This window comes from Neoarius graeffei, chromosome 13 (assembly GCF_027579695.1).
Source record: "Neoarius graeffei isolate fNeoGra1 chromosome 13, fNeoGra1.pri, whole genome shotgun sequence".
Taxonomy (NCBI): domain Eukaryota; kingdom Metazoa; phylum Chordata; class Actinopteri; order Siluriformes; family Ariidae; genus Neoarius; species Neoarius graeffei.
This window is the reverse complement of record NC_083581.1, coordinates 44,741,341-44,763,054: the sequence shown is the minus strand read 5'-3', so window position 1 is coordinate 44,763,054 and position 21,714 is coordinate 44,741,341. Positions and strand designations below refer to the sequence as shown.

General features: G+C 40.5%; 1 protein-coding gene across 1 annotated transcript; it reads left to right on the top strand.

The window, feature by feature from the left end:
• Positions 1 to 260: 260 nt before the first annotated feature.
• On the top strand, positions 261 to 15,235 carry elovl4b (ELOVL fatty acid elongase 4b). The gene is made up of 7 exons (XM_060936846.1): positions 261 to 447; positions 2,703 to 2,792; positions 3,036 to 3,223; positions 6,168 to 6,248; positions 9,312 to 9,483; positions 11,522 to 11,649; positions 14,883 to 15,235. Exons 2-7 carry the CDS (start codon positions 2,726 to 2,728, stop codon positions 15,165 to 15,167), a joined length of 921 nt encoding a protein of 306 aa, XP_060792829.1. The 5' UTR covers positions 261 to 447; positions 2,703 to 2,725; the 3' UTR covers positions 15,168 to 15,235.
• The last annotated feature ends 6,479 nt before the right edge of the window (positions 15,236 to 21,714 follow it).

Below are 21,714 nucleotides of genomic sequence, written 5' to 3'. Positions count from 1 at the left end.
ATGAGATGAGATGAGTGATGCAAAAAAGTAAAAATGAACTCCTGGCGTTTGGGGCACAGCTACATCAGACTCAATACACAGCAGTAGGGTGCAAGTTCAGCAAGTGTTGTTCAGTTTGAGACACACCCTGAGCTCTCCTCCATCCCTGACCCTTGTGGAGGGCAGATCGGGGAATAGACTCCGCCCCCCGCGCTCGCGCTGCTGCGGAGTTGAACGGAGCTGTTCAGGCGCAGGAGAGAACAGAGGCGCGCGGAGGGCACGTGACCAGGAGAGGGTCAAACTAAACAAAACTTCAAACCTAACATTCAATGCGCTTTGATGTTGCCGCGCTCTCTGGGACTCGGAGATAGTTAAGGAGAGAGAGAGAGAGAGAGAGAGTGTGTGTGTGTGTGAGAGAGAGAGCGGTTCCACTGCACCGGATGCGGGTATAAAGTTACTGACCTGCAGGTAAGAGCAGCAGGATGAAATGTCAGTCTGTGGAAATATTTCGTGTTTATACAGTTTATGTTCATCTGAACTCGAGCATGTTTCCTGCACACACACACACACACACACACACAGAGTATATATCCAGAAAACACAGCTCGAATAAGAAATAGGTGGAAAATTAAACAAAAAAATTTTTTCCCACAATTTGTTTATTTGCTTGCTTGCTTGATTTTGTAATGTATTTGTTTGTTTGCTGATATACTTGCTTACGTTTTTGCTTGCTTGCCTGTTTGTTGATTTGCTTGTTTGTTTTTGGTTGTTTACTTGTTTGTTGCATTTCTAACACACACAGTTGCTTTGTAAAATATGTAACACAAAATTAAATCAAAAGTAACACTGAAATAAGTCTGTAAATTCTTAATAATAATAATAATAATAATAATAATAATATTGCAGTGTGTGTGTGATCACAGCTGGTCACATGTGTGTTAGGGTGAACAGTTAGTGTGCTAAAACTTTGAGAATTCTATGAAAATTTGTGTAATATGAAAAAAACAAACCCCGAACTGTAAACTGAACCTTTGTGTGTGTGTCAGATGTCACACTCATCCTCTAAGCTCTTAGATCAGATGGAATTAAGGTCCAGTGACAAGTGTGTGTGAAAGCTGCTGACACACACAGTGCAGAGCTTTGGGGCCTGGAGTGTGAACAAGTTCCTATAGTCTGGGTGTTTAATCCATATTCACTCTGTGCTGTTACACACACACTGAATGAAGCCTGCAAGTTGTAATGTTGACAAAAATTAAACAGAAAATACAGTGTATTATGGTTGCATGTAAGCACAGTTGTGTCATGAGTGAAGACTGGCCAAAACAAATGAGCTTTTTTGGGCTGATGTCAATGCAGCAATTTTGCGTATACACACACACACACACCGTGAATTTATCTGAAATATCGGAATTGTTTATAATAATGAGTTATGCACTCATTAGGAGAAATGAGATATAATTTTGCTGTTCACTTCAGTATCACATAAACAGATTAAAAATGCATGTAGTTATTATGGTGAAATTTTCTCTAAGGAAAAATGTGTTTATTTACATGTATGGGAGGCGTCTCTAGTGTCAGCGCTTTGTAACAGTCAGAGGTAAAACTGTAACTTTAAGGTTTCTGACATCTTTGCAGTTTCTCAGTATAATGACAATCTGTGGTTTATTTTTGTCTTATTAACTTTAAGAGAGAGAAAATAGAGAGACTGGTGAGGGAACGAGTGTTTATAGCTGCTGTAATGCAACTGATAATAAAAGGAACTAACTTGTTTTGAGGAAATTTCACAACATTAACGACACATGATAAACTGATGTAGTTTAAAGCTATATGGCCTTTCAATTTCATAAAATTTGTGAAATTTAGTTCGCTCTGAAATGTGGTCATTGTGATATGTTTATTTCTGTAAGATCTCACAAAATGTCAAGCCATTCTGTGGCTGGGAAGTTATTTAATTTGAGGGGATTCTCGAGCAAATAATGTACATGAAATCGCTCGCTTCGCGCAGTCAAGCAGACAGAGGAGGTCCGTGTGCGCATGCACAGGTTTACTTGCTTCTTTTTCTTCTTCTTTTGGGTTTTACAGCAGCTGGCATCCACAGTGTTACATTACTGCCATCTACAGGTTTACCTTGACTGTGCACTGACAGTTACATCATTCTGTCACTAAACAAACAGCTGATCACACCGAGGTGCTCGCTGACCACCGATATTTATGAGTTTGGTCCTGCGTTTCCTTTCCTTCGCAACATAATGTTTTTTCTTCTCACTTTCCGTTACTGTAGTCAGTATTTCACGTTTCGTTCTCACACTCACATCCTCCGTTTTTGTCTCCTGCTTCAAATTTGTATCCCACAATGCCTTGTGCGAACGGGGAAAGTCCACCGCGTGACGTAGTATCTTGAATTGGGTCATGGTGAAGCAGGAAAAAATAGCAGAGCATTAATTGTTCTATTTAAAAAAACTAATAAAATTGGAAGTCTGTGATTTGAATTCAGTAGCTTTCGTCCACTAAACAAAAATAATTGTGTGTCAGGGAAAATTATTTTTATGACCTAAACTTGAAAAATCTGAAAGGCAGTCTACCTTTAAGAGGAATAAAACACTTGGGGACATGCTGGTACTGGAAAATAATCAACTTTGGGGTGGCAACAATAACTCTGCTTCATCACACCACACCATTGATTTATTCTTTTCTTTTCTGTTTTCTTTTTTTCATAATTACAGAATAATAAAGTAAAAGTGTTGTCATGGATACGGTGCTTCACCTCATTAATGACACAGCAGAGTTTTACAAATGGAGCCTTACCATAGCAGGTAACTGTCTGTCTGTCTGTCTGTCTCTCTTTGTGGATCTGTCTCTCTGTGTACCTGTCTGTCTTTCTGTCTGTGTATAATGTCTCTCTCTCCCCCCCACTATCTCTCTCTGTGTATCTGTCTGTCTGTGTCTCTTACTCTATGCATCTATCTGTCTGTATCTCTCTCTGTGTATCTGTCTGTGTGTCAGTCTTTCTCCCCCCACTCAGTTTGAGATTTTGTGTGTGCACGTGTTTGTCTTAGACAAGCGGGTGGAGCAATGGCCGATGATGTCATCACCCTTCCCCACACTGGGCTTTAGCATGCTGTATTTACTGTTCCTGTGGGCGGGACCTCGCTACATGCAGCACCGAGACGCTTTCAAACTGCGCAAAACTCTCATCACCTATAACTTCAGCATGGTGCTGCTCAACTTCTACATCTGCAAAGAGGTGCGCTGCCTTCCATCACTTTTAATCCATCCTTTCCTACATCAATCTATCCATCGATCAATTTACCTATCCATCTGTCCCTTCATCAATCCATCTATCTGTCCATCCCTTCATCCAACCACCTGTTCATCCATCCATCTACATGTCCATCAATCCATTCCTTCATCCATAAATCCTTTTAATTATCTATCCTATCATCCATCTTTCCATCACTCCCTATGTATTATTTCATTCATCCACCTATCCATCCATTCACCCCTCAATCTGATCTCTCACTCATTCACTATCCATCTGATACTTATCCCTGTGTTCAGGCCTCCATCAGTCTCTCTCTGCTCATGCCCTGTTCATTCCTTCCTTCATCTATGCATACCTCCAACATACTCCTCCATTCAAGATTTCACATTTATCCCTCTGTTCATCCATCCATTTATTCCATCTTTGATCTCTTAGTCCTCCACTCAGGCATCCTTCTCCATCTCTCTATCCTTTTTCACATCTGAATCTGTTCATACAAGTAGAAACTACCAAATTGGCTTTCTAGCCTTTCATCCAATTCATCCTGATTGGATGGGACATGATTACACCTGCTACGCCGAAGCTTGCGCATACCTTGGTTTGCCATCTCTTCACTCCAGACGTTTGACTCTGACTTTAAAGTTTGCCAAATCACTCTTAGTGTCTGAACAATATCGCCATCTTCTACTGCCTACAAGAGTGAACATTAGCTGCCGTCAAACCCGTTATGCTAGCGATCTGGACATTCTTAAGTGTCGAACTGAACGTTACAGAACTAGTGCCATCCCGCACATGGTTCGTTTAATTAACACTTAACTGTTCAAATGTTCTTTCTATGTTTTAATTAGGAGTATAAGTCTGAATCAGGGGCGATTTCTCAGAGACAACAAGGGAAGCCGAACTTCCCCTAAAATTCTCTCCCCAAACTGCGGCATCTACGACGTTGAATTCTCATTAAAACAATAACTTGCATAACATAATATATGCCCAAGATTGTATTTACGTTCATAACTATCCCTATGTCATCCTGTAACTTATTTGAGTGATGTCTGACGAACTTGCAGTTCGCTACGAGAATCACCTTTCTTATTTCAATGGGCTCTATGGACTGGCAGCCGGGTATCCGTTGCAGTCTACGAGACGGCTCTGAACAGCCAATTTCGGCTAGTTGTTATTGGTTAAAATCGACAAAATTGTCACTTCCGGGGAAGCCGGGTATCTCTGGGGGTAAACGGGACATGGGCGGGCCAAGAAGCCGGGCTGATAAAGGATTATAGAGATCTTGCAGTCACGTGACCGGAAAGTTAACAGCCGCCATCTTGTCAGTAAAAAACACAGCTGAATACTGCTGCACTCGTGTACAGAATGGATCAATTTCAACCGACGGACTACACGACTCATTTTTCTAATGAACTGATAACTAGATATATGTCTAAAATAAACGATCTACAGATTAGTGACCCTTATGGCTTACCGGACGTAGTTTTCACAACCGTGTCAGTGGATTTTGAACTGCCAGAGGTGGAATACCCAGACGTGTATAATTACCTCATCAACTTTCCCTCGCTGTTCAGTGGTGAAGCACTGCGTGCTTATAAATCTCTGGACAGTTATCTTTACAGAAATTCAGGATTTGTCAGCCCCCCTAAGATGTGGCATCTTGTAAACAAGAAAATAACAATCCTCATTGGACGGGTAAGTCACTTAAGTATTACTAGTATTGATACTAGATATATCAGTAGTATCTAGTATAGCACTGACCAGCCGATTATAGAATAGAATAAGGTAATTCCAGCTGTAATTCCAAATTGTCCGTCTTGTTTACCATGGATCTGGCATTGGAGAGGTAGAGGCTTGGCAGTGGAGGTTTGAGTGGCTGTTTTCTGAGCTTAGTCAACAGGCCGGCTCTGCAGCCTCGCTTTTGCTTCCTCTCCCGACGCCGCCTCCTTCGCCTGCCAGACCCGATAACAATCCACGGAGACCCCGCTGGTCTCGCTATCTCGTCTGGAATGTTGTGCATGCGATGGAAATCGCTACAAACCGTCATTTTCTGCTGGAAACCAATGTCCAGTAAGTCCATACGGTTGTAGTGGATATTGAAGTCCAATACAGACGAACAACACGCAAAAATACACACAAAAAACATTAAAAACGTGCACAGGTAGGGAGAGCTTGTAGCCGCAGCCGTTGTAGTAGAATTGTATATAGTAGGGTTTTCCAGAAGAAAAGGTAGAAGTAGAAGCAGAAGGCGGAAATATGGCGTTTGACCGACAAGATGGCGTCTGTTACAATCTGGATCGGCTGTGACGTCACATGCAAGATCTCTATTGGAGGTGGTGTTTGAAAGACATGAGGAGGGCAGTCGCTGTACTTCGGCGTCGGCGAAGAACACGGAAGCATGATCAGTCAGTCCCTAGCGGATGTCGAGAAAGTGTAGTCGTGTGCCAAAGTGCTGTCCGAATTTCTTTTTATATAAACGTTTCTTCTCATTGATGTCTCTGTACATTACTCTGTAAATAAATGTAAATATTACTTGTTGTGCTCCGTTAACTTTCATCCATTCTATCAGTTTGATCATTCGTGAATTCACTCGTTTATTTCATTTGTAGTTCAATCAACGTGGTTGTAGGCTAGCTTGAGCCTTATTGGGATCTGCAGTGCTAGCTGCTAACAGCTGGTATCTATCTGCTATAATGGCAAAGTACGGCCAGTCATTTTGCCCCGCCCCCGCCTCACGCTCCGTCTGGTGCGGTAGTGATGTCCCGTTGCTCACGCGCCACAGCAGAGACGATGATATGAAGTTGTATTCTTAATAATAAACCATTACTACTACTACCACTATCCTGAATAAATCAGTTTATTTATTTATTTATTTGTTTCTGTTTTCTCTCTCTCTCTCTCTCTCTCTCTCTCTCTCTCTCCCCAGCTGTTTTTGGGTTCCAGAGCAGCAGGATACAGCTTCCTCTGCCAGCCTGTCAACTACTCCAACGACGTCAACGAAGTTAGGGTGAGAAATACACACACACATCAAATAAGTAAGTCACTTCAATTGAAAGGAATGTGAAAGAAACTGAATCTTCTTATCACATGGTGAGAGTGTGGAGATTAAAGTAATCATGGGCAGGAAGTGGCTGTGTTCCAGTCTCACACACACACACACACACACACACACACACACACACACACACACACACACACACACACACACAGATGTCTGAAATGCCACTGATACACACACTGTCCCCTCCATGCTAACATGTGTGCTGTCTGAAGAAGCTCATCACATGAGTGCATAAATATTTGATTGTCCCTGAGTGAAGCTTAGTGCACAGTGCCAGGTATAGGAGCATATCGCCTCTCTGACCTTTGACCTGTGGGCTGCTGACCTTAATCCAGTTAATGTCTGTTTCTCATTTGTTTTTTGTGTTCTAATGCACACACACTTAACGTCGTCCTTCACTGTCCAAAGTACTATCCGGAAAGGATTAGATTTCTGTACGTGTGTGTTCAGTAATGTTCCTGGAGGATATTTATAGTAATTCGATTCACAGAGGCAGCCCTGTCAGTAAGCTTTGGAGTCGGAGGCATTTGGAAAAGAGTAGTAGGCAGACTCAAAGCGTACTACGCTGTCACTGTGATGTGAAAAAAGGCAGGGGTCCTGGGGTCCTTCCCCTGGAAGATTTTTAAAACATACATGTAAAATAGTGCATTTTGAGACATCCATAATGCAACATTTTGCATCTTGGAGTAAATAAAATGTTCTTCTTGATCTCATGATTTGGGTGGGTAATATGTGAAAAATATAAAATGAATGAAAATGAAAGTAAAGCCTCTCTGATGATTTCATGCCAATTTGACCTATTTTCAAGTTTTATAGGTCAATCATGGATCAATTTATAATATATGTATTAAATTCTTGAATATTCAATTATTATAGCGAAGGTTGAGACTATCTTCAAAATTCTGCTGGGGCCGAGGATTCAGTAGGAAAATGGCAACCCTAAGAAGAGCTGCTTCAAGATTAGAACGACAACAACAACAACAAAGAAAATAAAGAGATCTTGTGAAACTTAAGTATTTAGTAAATTTTTAACTATCAGAACTAAAGAGACAAAATATTTTAAATGAGGAACTTGAGTTAAAACTTGAGTAAATTATGTAAATTATTCTTAATATGATTTATAGACGTCTCATCTCATCTCATTATCTCTAGCCGCTTTATCCTGTTCTACAGGGTTGCAGGCAAGCTGGAGCCTATCCCAGCTGACTATGGGCAAAAGGTGGGGTACACCCTGGACAAGTCGCCAGGTCATCACAGGGCTGACACATAGACACAGACAACCATTCACACTCACATTCACACCTACGGTCAATTTAGAGTCACCAGTTAACCTAACCTGCATGTCTTTGGACTGTGGGGGAAACCGGAGCACCCAGAGGAAACCCACGCGGACAACATGCAAACTCCGCACAGAAAGGCCCTCGCCGGCCACGGGGCTCGAACCCGGACCTTCTTGCTGTGAGGCGACAGCGCTAACCACTACACCACCGTGCCGCCCATTTATAGATGTGTGTATTTATACTACTATTAAAGATTTAATGCAAAAAGGTTACTGAAACTTCTCCATCCATCCATTATCTGTAGCCGCTTATCCTGTGCAGGGTCGCAGGCAAGCTGGAGCCTATCCCACACAGACACAGGGTACATCCTGGACAAGTCGCCAAATCATCACAGGGCTGACACACAGAGACAAACAACCATTCGCAATCAATTTAGAGCCCCCAATTAACCTAACTTGCATGTCTTTAGACTGTGGGGGAAACCGGAGCATCCAGAGGAAACCCACGCAGATACGGGGAGAACATGTAAACTCCACACAGAATCACCCCCATCAGCCACTGGGTTCGAACCCAGAACCTTCTTGCTGTGAGGCAACAGTGCTAACCACTACACCACCCTACTGAAACTTCTCTTCAAATGTAATTCTATATTAATCTAAACATTAGCTAACCCAAATTACACTTTTTACTTGTTTGTTAATTTGCTACTTAATTACTTCCGCCAAGGAGGTTATGTTTTCGGGTAGCGTTGGTTTGTTTGTTTGTTGGTTTGTCTGTTAGCAACATTACGGAAAAAGTTATGAACGGATTGCTCTGAAATTTTTTCCAGAGGTGTGACTGGGCACAAGTAACAATCCATTAAATTTTGGCGGTGATCCGGATCACCTTCTTGATCCCAGATTTTTTTAAAGGATTCTTAGCGGAGGTCTGCGTTCTCCAAGTGCTTTTCTAGTTAATGATGATAAAAATCTCAATCAATCAAACCATGTGATTTTTTTACTGGTGACAAAATACGCAAATCAACAGACTTCACTTTTATGAAGTGTAAATCTCACTCAGCTAGATAACGCATCTGCAGTACTGACAGTGGCCACTGTCATAGCACAAACATGATTCTTACCATCTGAAAAGATTGCTTTTCTCAGTGAATGAAAACAAAGAAATGCTGTCACATAAAAACACAAGGAAAAATTTTATTTTTTGTAAAAGGCACTGTGAGTAGCGGGTGATGGAACGTTTATAGGTGGCAAAATCGCTGGCTGCCTGCAGTTATTGACAGGGCTGATGGGAAAAGTGACCCCCAGAAGTATTGCTTCGCTGACACGCCCCTTTAAACATCATCTGTGCTTAATTGCTCTGTTTTTTAAACTTCTGATTTTGGAGACAGTATAAAAGAGAAAAGATCGAGCACTTCTTTGAACATCTTTATACTGAAGAATAAAATGCAAAACCTCTTTTCCAACAGGATATAACGCAATCTTAACAACATGTCAGTTCAGACAGGATGCACACACGTCCACATAGAAAACTAATTCTGTTTGAATGGGGTTAAGCTAAACACCAAATATTGAGGATAGATTGTTTGCTGAGTTGCCACAGTGACCAAATTTAAATACCAGTAAACTTACACCAGCATATCGATGAATAGCATATTCAGTTCTTATATTTTACCAAAACTATGCGTTTGTGTGCAGAAAACGTGTGTGTGTGTGTGTGTGTGTGTGTGTAGATAGCGTCGGCTCTGTGGTGGTACTACGTCTCTAAAGGTGTGGAGTTTTTAGACACAGTGTTCTTCATTATGAGGAAGAAGTTTAACCAGATCAGCTTCCTGCACGTCTACCACCACTGCACCATGTTCATCCTCTGGTGGATTGGCGTCAAATGGGTCGCTGGAGGCCAGTGTGAGAAAACACACACACACACACACACACACACACACACACACACACACAGAGGAGTGGAGAGATGGAGTTGATTGTGGAAGCAGATGAGGAAAGACAGCTTGGCAGGACGGTCAGTTGGGGTCAGTATTAGGCCCTGTCCACACGGCAACGGATTCAGGTGAATCTGATAAAATTGTTTATCGTTTCGGCCTGGCGTCCACACGGCACCGGCGTTTTGGGTGCCCCAAAACGAAATCTTTTGAGAACGGGTCCCAGAGTGGAAAAATCTGGCAATGGCACCGTTGCGAAGTCGTCTGGATGAGTAGAACGGATTTGTTTACGATGACGTCACAACCACATGACTGTCAGTGCTTCACGCCGGGTAGAAGTGTAATGAACTCGATGCGAGTTGTCAACAAATCCTATAACTAGTCCAAACACTGCGGAAGCAGTAACCAAAACCGCGCACCGCCCGTGCGCTTTCCAAAAACAAAAACAATCCCGCCAGCAAACATAGGAAAAAAAAAGGAGCGATCTCACCTCTTCAGATGTTGGTTTAAGTCCGACAATAACATTCCTCAAAAAGGGCGTAGAAGAACAAAGTAATCCATCAACGTGTAGCATTCAATTTATTCCGGACCATTAAAGAATTCTGGAGGATATCAGAATGTTGGCGTACTGGCTTCCATCTACCCCCATTCATTCCTCTTTCCGCGTCTTTCGTTTTACACTACTGATTAATAATCAAAACTTTATGTGGCTGATGCTACAGAAAAAGGGGTTTATGCGCATGCGTCTACTTCTTCTTCTATTGTTCTGGTGTCTCCGATGGGACCGTCTTACAGCGCACCTAGAGGTGTGGCATGTGTATTGCATCGTTTTCAGCAAGCGTTGCGTTGCCATATGGACCTGAAATGTAACTGATCCGTTGCCCATGTGGACGCGATATTTAAAAAAAAAATCTTGTTGTCGTGTGGATGTAGCCTTAATGATCGTTAAAGGAACAGAAGTATTTTGATATATTAAGTATATTTTACAGAAGAGATTAGGCTTAAATGAAGCAGGTGCTCCAGTCTAATGTCTTCTTAGTTTATAAGGCAGATCATGTACTGTTTACATTTTGAGGCTCGTTTTAAAGCAGAAGATTGTAAAGCCCCAAAACATGCTTGTTTACAAATAAATGCATGAGACAAAAAAAATATTGCCGTATGATGTCCAAAAAGGAATTAACTCCTATTTAGTTGAGATTTATGTAGAGAGGCGAAACTTGAGACAATTATTAAATTATTCTAATGGGTTTCTTTACTAGTATCATGTTTTTTGATGTCTCATGTATGCATTGATACCTTACACTGGCTCAGTGACATGAGCTAAACTATTTTTTTCAACTTGTCATATGTTTAAGTATCTCAATACACAAAACCTGAAAATCTACAGGGGGTCCCACAGTGGACCACCTTATAACAATACGGTTTAACATGTGTCTAGTGTAAAATGCATATTCACTCACAAGCAATTGGTGCTTTATAGACTGTGATTTTTTATGGGCTCATGCAGCTGTTTTACACGACACTACTACATATTCTCTGTTTCCAGCTTAAAGCAAAGGAGAGGTCTTCATACCCTGAAGTAAAAGACGTTACTACTGCAAAGTTTGGTCAAAAACCACAAACAAGCTTGACCTACTTTGATTTTCATATGTAAAAGTAATTTCAAACATGTTTACAGTGAGGCTTATTTTTCATAGATGGTCTTTAAAAGTTTTGTTTTTCAGAAAATGTAAAAAAAACAAAAAAAAGTTAAGTGCTACAGTGGCTGACTTATGACTAGTTCTTTATTTCCTCCAGTGTTCAGCAGACAATCTGCTCAGCCCAGGTTTTTCTCTGCCCAATGACAGGCTTAATGCAGATCTCAGAAACACCCCTTGTTCTGATATGTACAAAACTCAGATCCTAATGTTTTTAAAAAGCGAACAACATGATGTACTGAAAGCAATCCTACACACCTGTTATCCTACACACCTGATACACCCTTTTTTAACTTTGTTTCCTCACAGCATTTTTTGGTGGAACAATAAACTCGGGGATCCATGTGCTGATGTACAGCTACTACGGTCTCGCAGCAGTTGGTCCACACATGCACAAATACCTTTGGTGGAAGAAATACCTCACTATCATTCAGATGGTAAACAAACTCATCACATGCTTACCACATACCCACCATGTACTCATCACGCACTCAACATATACTTACCACACACCCACCATGTACTCATCACTCACTCAACATATACTTACCACACACCCATCATGTACTCATCACTCACTCAACATATACTTACCACACACTCACCATGTACTCATCACTCACTGAACATATACTTACAACACATTCATCATGTACTCATCACTCACTCAACATATACTTACCACACACTTGCCGTGTACTCATCACTCACTCAAGATATACTTACCACACACTCACCATTTACTCATCACTCACTGAACATATACTTACCACACACTCACCATGTACTCATCAAACACTCAACATATACTTACCACACACTTGCCGTGTACTCATCACTCACTCAACATATACTTAACACACACCATTTACTCATCACTCACTCAACATATACTTACCACACATCCACCATGTACTCATCATTCACTCAACATATACTTACCACACACTCACCATTTACTCAGCACTCACTGAACATATACTTACCACACACTCACCATGTACTCATCACACATTCAACATATACTTACCACACACTCACCGTGTACTCATCACTCACTCAACATATACTTACCACACACCAACAATGTACTCATCACTCACTCAATATGTACTTACCACACATTCACCATTTACTCATCACTCATGAACATATGCTTACCACACATCCGCCATGTACTCATCACTCACTGAACATATACAGTGGTGCTTGAAAGTTTGTGAACCCTTTAGAATTTTCTATATTTCTGCATAAATAGGACCTAAAACATCATCAGATTTTCACACAAGTCCTAAATGTAGATAAAGAGAACCCAGTTAAACAAATGAGACAAAAATATTATACTTGGTCATTTATTTATTGAGGAAAATGATCCAATATTACATAACTGTGATTGGCAAAAGTATGTGAACCTTTGCTTTCAGTATCTGGTGTGACCCCCTTGTGCAGCAATAATGGCATAAACGTTTCCGGTAGCTGTTGATAAAAGTCTTGCACACCAGCTTGGAGGAATTTTAGCCCATTCTTCTGTACAGAACAGCTTCAACTCTGGGATGTTGGTGGGTTTCCTCACATTAACTGCTCGCTTCAGGTCCTTCCACAACATTTCAATTGGATTAAGGTCAGGACTTTGACTTGGCCAGTCCAAAACATTAACTTGATTCTTCTTTAACCATTCTTTGGTAGAATGACTTGTGTGCTTAGGGTCGTTGTCTTGCTGCATGACCCACCTTCTCTTGAGATTCAGTTCATGGACAGATGTCCTGACATTTTCCTTTAGAATTTGCTGGTATAATTCAGAATTCATTGTTCCATCAATGATGGCAAGCCGTCCTGGCCCAGATGCAGCAAAACAGGCCCAAACCACGATACTACCACCACCATGTTTCACAGATGGGATAAGGTTCTTATGCTGGAATGCAGTGTTTTGCTTTCTCCAAACATAATGCTTCTCATTTAAACCAAAAAGTTCTATTTTGGTCTCATCCATCCACAACACATTTTTCCAATAGCCTTCTGGCTTGTCCACGTGATCTTTAGCAAACTGCAGATGAGCAGCAATGTTATTTTTGGAGAGCAGTGGCTTTCTCCTTGCAACCCTGCCATGCACACCATTGTTGTTCAGTGTTCTCCTGATGGTGAACTCATAAACATTAACATTAGCCAATGTGAGAGAGGCCTTCAGTTGCTTAGAAGTTACCCTGGGGTCCTTTGTAACCTCGCTGACTATTACATGCCTTGCTCTTGGAGTGATCATTGTTGGTCGACCACTCCTGGGGAGGGTAACAATGGTCTTGAATTCCCTCCATTTGTACACAAACTGTCTGACTATAGATTGGTTGAGTCCAAACTCTTTAGAGATGGTTTTGTAACCTTTTCCAGCCTGATGAGCATCAACAACGCTTTTTCTGAAGTCCTCAGAAATCTCCTTTGTTCGTGCCATGAAACATTTGCACAAACATATGTTGTGAAGATCAGACTTTGATAGATTCCTGTTCTTTAAATAAAACAGGGTGCCCACTCACACCTGATTGTCATCCCATTGATTGAAAACACCTGACTCTAATTTCACCTTCAAATTAACTGCTAATCCTAGAGGTTCACATACTTTTGCCACTCACAGATATGTAATATTGGATAATTTTCCTCAATAAATAAATGACCAAGTATAATATTTTTGTGACATTTGTTTAACTGGGTTCTCTTTATCTGCTTTTAGGACTTGTGTGCAAATCTGATGATGTTTTCGGTCATATTTATGCAGAAATATAGAAAATTCTAAAGGGTTCACAAACTTTCAAGCACCACTGTACTTACCACACACTCACCATGTACTCATCACTCACTTAACATATACTTACCACCCACCCACCATGTACTCATCACTCAGTCAGCATATACTTACCATACACTCACCATTTACTCATCACTCACTGAACATATACTTACCACACACTCACCATGTACTCATCACACACTCAACATATACTTACCACACATCCATCATGTACTTATCAATCACTGAACATATACTTACCACACACTCACCATGTACTCATCACACACTCAACATATACTTACCACACATCCATCATGTACTCATCAATCACTGAACATATATTTACCACACCACATCTTCATTACACACTAATCATATACTCATTACAAACACATCTCATGCCTCTTGAAATAATACCACACCACCCGCTAATCATATCACCACACTCATCTATTCCCATCACACTCTCATTCACTCCCATCACACACACTCATCACACTCTCATTCACTCCCATCACACACACTCATCATACTGTCATCCACTTCCTTCACACTCCCATCACACACTCGTCATATTCTCATCAGAGTCACTCATATAATACTGTTAATGTTATAGTCATGCTGTCTGTTGTTGCCCAAATGAGGGTGGGTTCCCTTTTGAGTCTGGTTCCTCTCGAGGTTTCTTCCTCATGTCGTCTGAGGGAGTTTTTCCTTGCCACCGTCGCCACAGGCTTGCTCATTGGGGATAGATTAGGGATAAAATTAGCTCATGTTTTAAGTCATTCAAATTGTGTAAAGCTGCTTTGCGACAATGTTTTTTTGTTAAAAGCACTATACAAATAAACTTGACTTGACTTGACTCATCATACACTCATCATGTGTGTGTTACAGATCCAGTTCCATGTTACTATTGGTCACGCAGCTCACTCGCTGTACTCTGGCTGCCCTTTCCCAGCATGGATGCAGTGGGCACTCATTGCCTATGCCATCACCTTCATCATCCTCTTTGCCAACTTCTACTACCAGACTTACCGCCTCCGGCCGCGTTCTAAATCACCCATGAACGTCTCCAATGGTGTCACTGCCTCAGCCATGACCAACGGCTCAGTGAGGAGTGTGGAGCATGTAGAGGAGAATGGCAAGAAACAGAAGAAGGAACAAACAAAGAGGGAGTAAAGGAAGGAGAGAGGATTGCTGGAAACTTTGCATCGGTGGGACTGTGGGGTTTTTAAAGGGAAGTAGTGTGTGTAGGCTGTTTGTTGAAGGGTTAGATAGTGTTTATAAAACCACCAATGATGCTGAGTATGTAACTGCTGGGGGGGAAGAAATGGGTCAGTGCTGATTGAGGGATGCCATTTCACTGGATTCCATTTTATTTATTTATTTATTTATTTATTTATTTCCAGACATGTGCTGATCATCTGTTGTTATATTTATCACAATATTCACTCTGCAAGGATTGTCATAATTTCACAGACAATCCATAAACGTACTGCTAATCTGTCATTTTTAATTTACTATTGTAAAGAATGGCAGTGTGTTATAAAGAATAACTGTGATATGGAAATGACATATCGGCACATAAACATTTATTTATCTAAATCTCAAGAAACTCATCGAGATCAGACACAAAATAAACCAAAGGAAATTTTATGAGGTTCTATGCTAATGTTCAAACACAACCTTAGACATAATGACATATTTACAACTAATTTAGTGTGACCCCAGTTTCCTCTGATAGTTAAATCTGTGTGCGTGTGGTGTGTGGGTGCGCTTTCACACTCGCTGTTTTGTTCTACAGAAAAGAAAACCCACTGGCTAAAGCGCCTTCTCTGCTGATGAGAAAGAACATGTAAGTTTCAATAAAGTACAAATCGTCCAAATCACGACATAAATATGCTGACAAAGTACAATTACTAAAATATTTCCTTGATCCCAGATCACTGTTTCTATTCATATCGTGCACTACGATGTGAATTGAAAACGTCACGTTTGACATAATTTGTGTAAATAACGACTTCTGAGCATGATCATAGTGAAGTTCACTCCAAACACACTCTTAAAGCACTATACAGCTTTAAGGAGTGTTCAGCTGGAGTCGTTTCTCTGAGCTGTTATATGGTTATTGTACATTCTGCTTGTTGACCTCATATAAGATGATATTTATTAATGTGTAAATACCAGCAGTGGTCATTTTATTATGGATAAAATCAGCACTTAGAGCTGTCGATGTTGAGAACTCATTACAGTTGATTAACCAGTCTAAGGTGTGGACTGCTGGTTTTGTTTGGGCTTATTAGATTTAAAATCAACAATGACATTCATTGTTGTATTTTATATCTTATTAATTATATGCAGAATATCACCTTCAATTTAAGATAATAAAGTGTACAGTTTACTTTTCCACACCTAAGGTAGTTGATCAGTAGGATCACTGGACCTATCTGGCTAATATTTCTAACAAGTCATATAACAAGTCGTATAGTTGCCAGTTATGATTGTGTGAACTTTAAATCTAGATTAATTTTTTTTTTTGCCAAACTACAGTACTGTGCAAAAGTCTAAGGCACATGCAATGAAACGCTGTAGAGCAAAGATGTCTTCAAAAATAATGAAAATAAATGTTTCTACATTAAAAAATACCATGAAGATCAGTAAGCAGTAATGCATGAAAAAAGTCAATGTTTGGTGTGACGACACTTTGCTCAAAAAGAAAGTAGTCTCGGGTACAGTGAGGGCAGTTTGATAAGGAAATGAGCTGTAGGTTTTACTGAGCATCTTACAGAAGCAGCCACAGTTCTTCTGGACACTTTGACTGTCACACTCGCTTCTTCATTTTGCACCAAAACCCAGCAGCCTTCATTATGTTTTTGATTGAAAAGTGGTCTCTTATGTAATATGCTGCTTTCTTTACTGACATACAAATATTTTTCTGTAACATTTAATTTTGTGCTGAAAAACTAATGTTTGGAAATCTAAAGTGTTTTTGTACTGGTTCCATAATGTAGAAGTCATACAATAAATATCTATAACAAAGTTTGTACTAAAAAAAAAGTGCCTAAGGCTTTTGCACAGTACTGTATTACTACCACATAAGCATGTATTTATTAATTATTTCCCTGAAATATTTGTAAGCTGCATTAAAAAAAATATTTCCCGTTTGAGTTAGTTACATTGAGGTCAATTCAGGTAACTAAAGACCAACGTCATCATTAAATCTCCGTTAATGTTTACACCTTATTGAATTTTATTAAAAGCGTACAGTATAGAATTTTTTCATTCACATTCTTTTAGAAATAATTTCTCCCCAAACAGTTAAAACAGTGTTACATGACATAAAACTTGTTAACAAATAAAATATATGTATGGCTTGATAACCCCTTCGGACATAATGTGTACAGTTGTACACATTAAGTTCCATAGGATTTTTCCTTGTGTCCGAAGGGGATAAGTAAGATTATTTTTTGCAAGCTTTCTCTGTGTGTGTGTGTGTGTGTGTGTGTGTGTGTGTGTGTGTGAGATTTATGTAGGAAATATGAAAGTAGAAAGATGAAAAGCAAGCCGACCCCCCGCCCCCCCATTTTTACCATTGTTTTGATGGGACTGCTGAAAATAGCAAATGTCTGCTGATGGAAAAAGAATAAACAAAATGCCAGTGACTGGTTCTGTCATTCTTTAATAAAAACAAATTTGTAACTGTTGATAAATTGCTGCAGTAAATGAGGAAAAACACTTAGTCGTGCTGTTATAGGAAAATAATCAACTTCAAGGTGATAACAGTAACTCCATTTCATCACACCACCTTGTCATTAAGTATTTTACTGTACACACACACACACACACACACACAAACACACGACGCTTAGTGCTGCAGTTTTTTTTTTTGCGCCATTTTGTGACCTTTTATTACATTTTATGATAAGGTTCTGCAACCTGACTTTCACCCACATGAAATCTTACAATACTTCAATTTCAAGCTCTAACACATCTGATTTGAATAAAGGCTAAAGTAAATTACTGTACTGTGATAAAATATTTGCAGATTATAAATAAATAATCTTGTCTTCTCGTCTCTCAGGGTGACCGAGGACAGAGCAGTATAACTTGGAGCGCTCGATTCGGGCAGATCTGACCTAAGCAGTCTGGCAAATTGGCTTTAGCTGTAAAAGAGCTTAAAGACACACACACACACACACACACACACACACACCATGCTGAGAGGTTATGGAGGAGAGTGCGTCTTTAGGCCACTAAGCATAGTGAGGACAGGTTATAGTAAACTCTTATGACAATTTATTATAGTGTGTGTGTGTGTGTGTGTGTGTGTTTTCCTTCACTCCTGAACCAAAATCATCAGTAACAGGGTGTTGTGATGGGATGATTATATTCCTTTAACAGCACATCCCCAAATGTTTTATTTCTCTTATACCACAGCAGTTTTCTAACAATAACATTTTTAAGTAAAGAATGGCATGTTGTGCTTTTTATCCATGTTTAATTGCATTTAATGCTGTAGAACATGTGAAACAAGTTAGTTCCTGTTCTCACTTATGTAACAGCAGCTATAAACGGTTGTTCCCTCACCAGTCTCTCTTTTTTTTCTCTCTTTAAGTTAATAAGACAAAAAACAAATGCGGCTTGTCATGTTATCAAGAAACTGCAATGTGCAAACACTATATATTTAAGGAACTTCAGTGGTTGAACAGTCTTTGTTTTAAACCTTTATCTATGTCCTGCAAGGGAAGGATGCTGTTGAAAACATTAGTTATATTACACAGTTATAAAGTTATATTGCACTTTTTATATATAATAAACTTCCATCCATCCATCCATTATCTGTAGCCGCTTATTCTGTTCTACAGGGTCGCAGGCAAGCTGGAGCCTATCCCAGCTGACTACGGGTGAAAGGCGGGGTACACCCTGGACAAGTCGCCAGGTCATCGCAGGGCTGACACATAGACACAGACAACCATTCACACTCACATTCACACCTACGCTCAATTTAGAGTCACCAGTTAACCTAACCTGCATGTCTTTGGACTGTGGGGGAAACTGGAGCACCCGGAGGAAACCCACGCGGACACGGGGAGAACATGCACACTCCACACAGAAAGGCCTTTGCTGGCTGCTGGGCTCGAACCCAGGACCTTCTTGCTGTGAGGCGACAGTGCTAACCACTACACCACCGTGCCACCCCATATAATAAACTTATTTAATTTTAAAGAAATCATCTTTTTTTTGCGAATGCTTTTGGAGACAAAGACAGATTTGTTCAACACTACTCTTTCACTACTACAGCAAATAGTTTCTGTTGGTTAAGTGGGTCAAAGTCGACAAATTTCTCTCTCACGCACATACAGAGAGAGAGAGAGATCAGGGATTGCGCAGTAAGAGGATTGGGGATTGTTCAGTTTTCCACTGGGCCACTTACTATAATGCAGACTCACCTCAGTGTTAAACCTGTTCAGCTGTTCACCAACCACAAATGGCTTTTATTTAACCTGGAAACACTAAGACAGTTCTGTCACACTGTATTTCTCCAACAGGACTTCATCATTTTCCACTAATATCAGTCCAAGCCAAGGGTTCACTCTTATCCACAAAGGGCCAGTGCTTTCATTCCAGCAAAGTATCTGATTCCACTTGTTTAATCAGTTCATCTTGGTCTCTAATATACTATTAATTGTGCCACCGATCTGGCTGGAATAAAAACCTGCAGCCACATCGGCCCTTTATGGATAAGATTGAAGACTCCTGATCCAAACATCTTTTATCTGTTTGTGCTGAAGAGAGTAAAGAGGAAGCAATAAAATAATTCTGCATCAAAATAAAGCCAGGGATGGTGAGCAGGACATTTGACATGATTTTAGGTTGATATTCAAAAGATCATGGTTTTATTCTTGTATGTATTCTTGACTTGCAGGTGACGTCAAAGCAAAATAGAAACCCGGATGTCGGCCATGTTGGTGGAGATATAAATGCGGGGTCAAGCGACATTCCATACAAAACATAGTCACGCATGCGCAATTCTCTTTGTTTTTCTACTGCTTTAAGTGTTCTTTTAGCTCTGCCATATCTTTGTGCTGTATATGGTTGTAGTCACAACAGTACTCGTGACCATGGCACGTTCCGATTTTTTAGAATTCTGTCCGTGATTCGGAAAGAGGGCGAGGGAACTCTGAGGTTTAGTACGGAGAGGAGACGAGCACGGCTGAACAACATCGGCAGGACTGATCTAACAGAGGATAAAACCAAAACAGCTCGTGTTTGCAGTAAAATTTTATCTCAGGTGAGATTCAAAAGCTTTCTCAATAATATCATGGCAGAATTTTATTTCGTGTTGCTAGAATTTTGCTATAAAATGAGCGTTCTGTTGTCATGGTTCACTTGGTCGTTGGTATAATTTTAACACATGTATTACCATTTCGCTTCTAGGAGCGCCAGCAAAATTATATGATAGAAACGGTAATGAGATGAGATGAGAAACAATCCAGACTGGTCTCCCAGTCAGAAAATGGGCTGTGTTTCATCCAAGGTCAGACTCGATTCTTCGGCAGCCAAATGAGATAGAACACGATATCTGGGTACTCGATGGCTGGTAGACGTGTCTTGTCTTCAGAAAAGTCTGACTTTTTAAAATAATATGGGTCAAAACCACACATATCTATCTTCTCTTTGTATCAAATCTTCGCTCAACCGTTCAAATCGTGGTAATACTGAGAAAATTCAACACTGTTTACAGACACACTTTCAGTGGCTGCCATCCTAGTTGCTTGTATATCCACCATCATGGCGGACGCTCATGACGTAGTATATTTTGATCACGTGGTTACAAGTCATCTATTCTTGAACAAGAAATATATGCCTCAATGCCCTGTCCTAGGCGGCACGGTGGTGTAGTGGTTAGCGCTGTCGCTTCACAGCAAGAAGGTCTGAGTTCGAGCCCCGGGGCCGGCGAGGGCCTTTCTGTGTGGAGTTTGCATGTTCTCCCCGTGTCCGTGTGGGTTTCCTCCGGGTGCTCCGGTTTCCCCCACAGTCCAAAGACATGCAGGTTAGGTTAACTGGTGACTCTAAATTGACCGTAGGTGTGAATGTGAGTGTGAATGGTTGTCTGTGTCTATGTGTCAGCCCTGTGATGACCTGGCAACTTGTCCAGGGTGTACCCCGCCTTTCGCCCGTAGTCAGCTGGGATAGGCTCCAGCTTGCCTGCGACCCTGTAGAACAGGATAAAGTGGCTAGAGATAATGAGATGAGATGTCCTGTCCTCAGATCTACCGCCCCCTCTAGTGGTCATACATTTAATTAGCCACAACTAGGAATATCACAAATCTCAGATCACATCCCTCAGATAATATCAAAGTACTTGGATTGGCTTCAAGTGGAAATTTCTTCTCATTTTCCATCACCTCAGTTTTGGAGCCACACAGCTGGAGGAGATTGTTTTTAAGTTAAGGACAACCTTGTATTTATACTTGTTTAAACATTTAAAACAACACATTTTTGCACATTTTCATTGCACTTACCTCCACTTTTCAGCCCTTGTAATCTGTTGGCTAAACAGAGAAAATGGTGCTGTGTAACTGTGAAAGTGATTTGCTTTGGTGATTTAAAGGTCATAGGCAAAGGTTTTCAATTTATGCACATTTGAAACTTTATATGTTAAAAAACCCTCTGTAATTTTCTTCTGGTCCCAAGAATTATTGTTAATAAGTAATAATTAAAA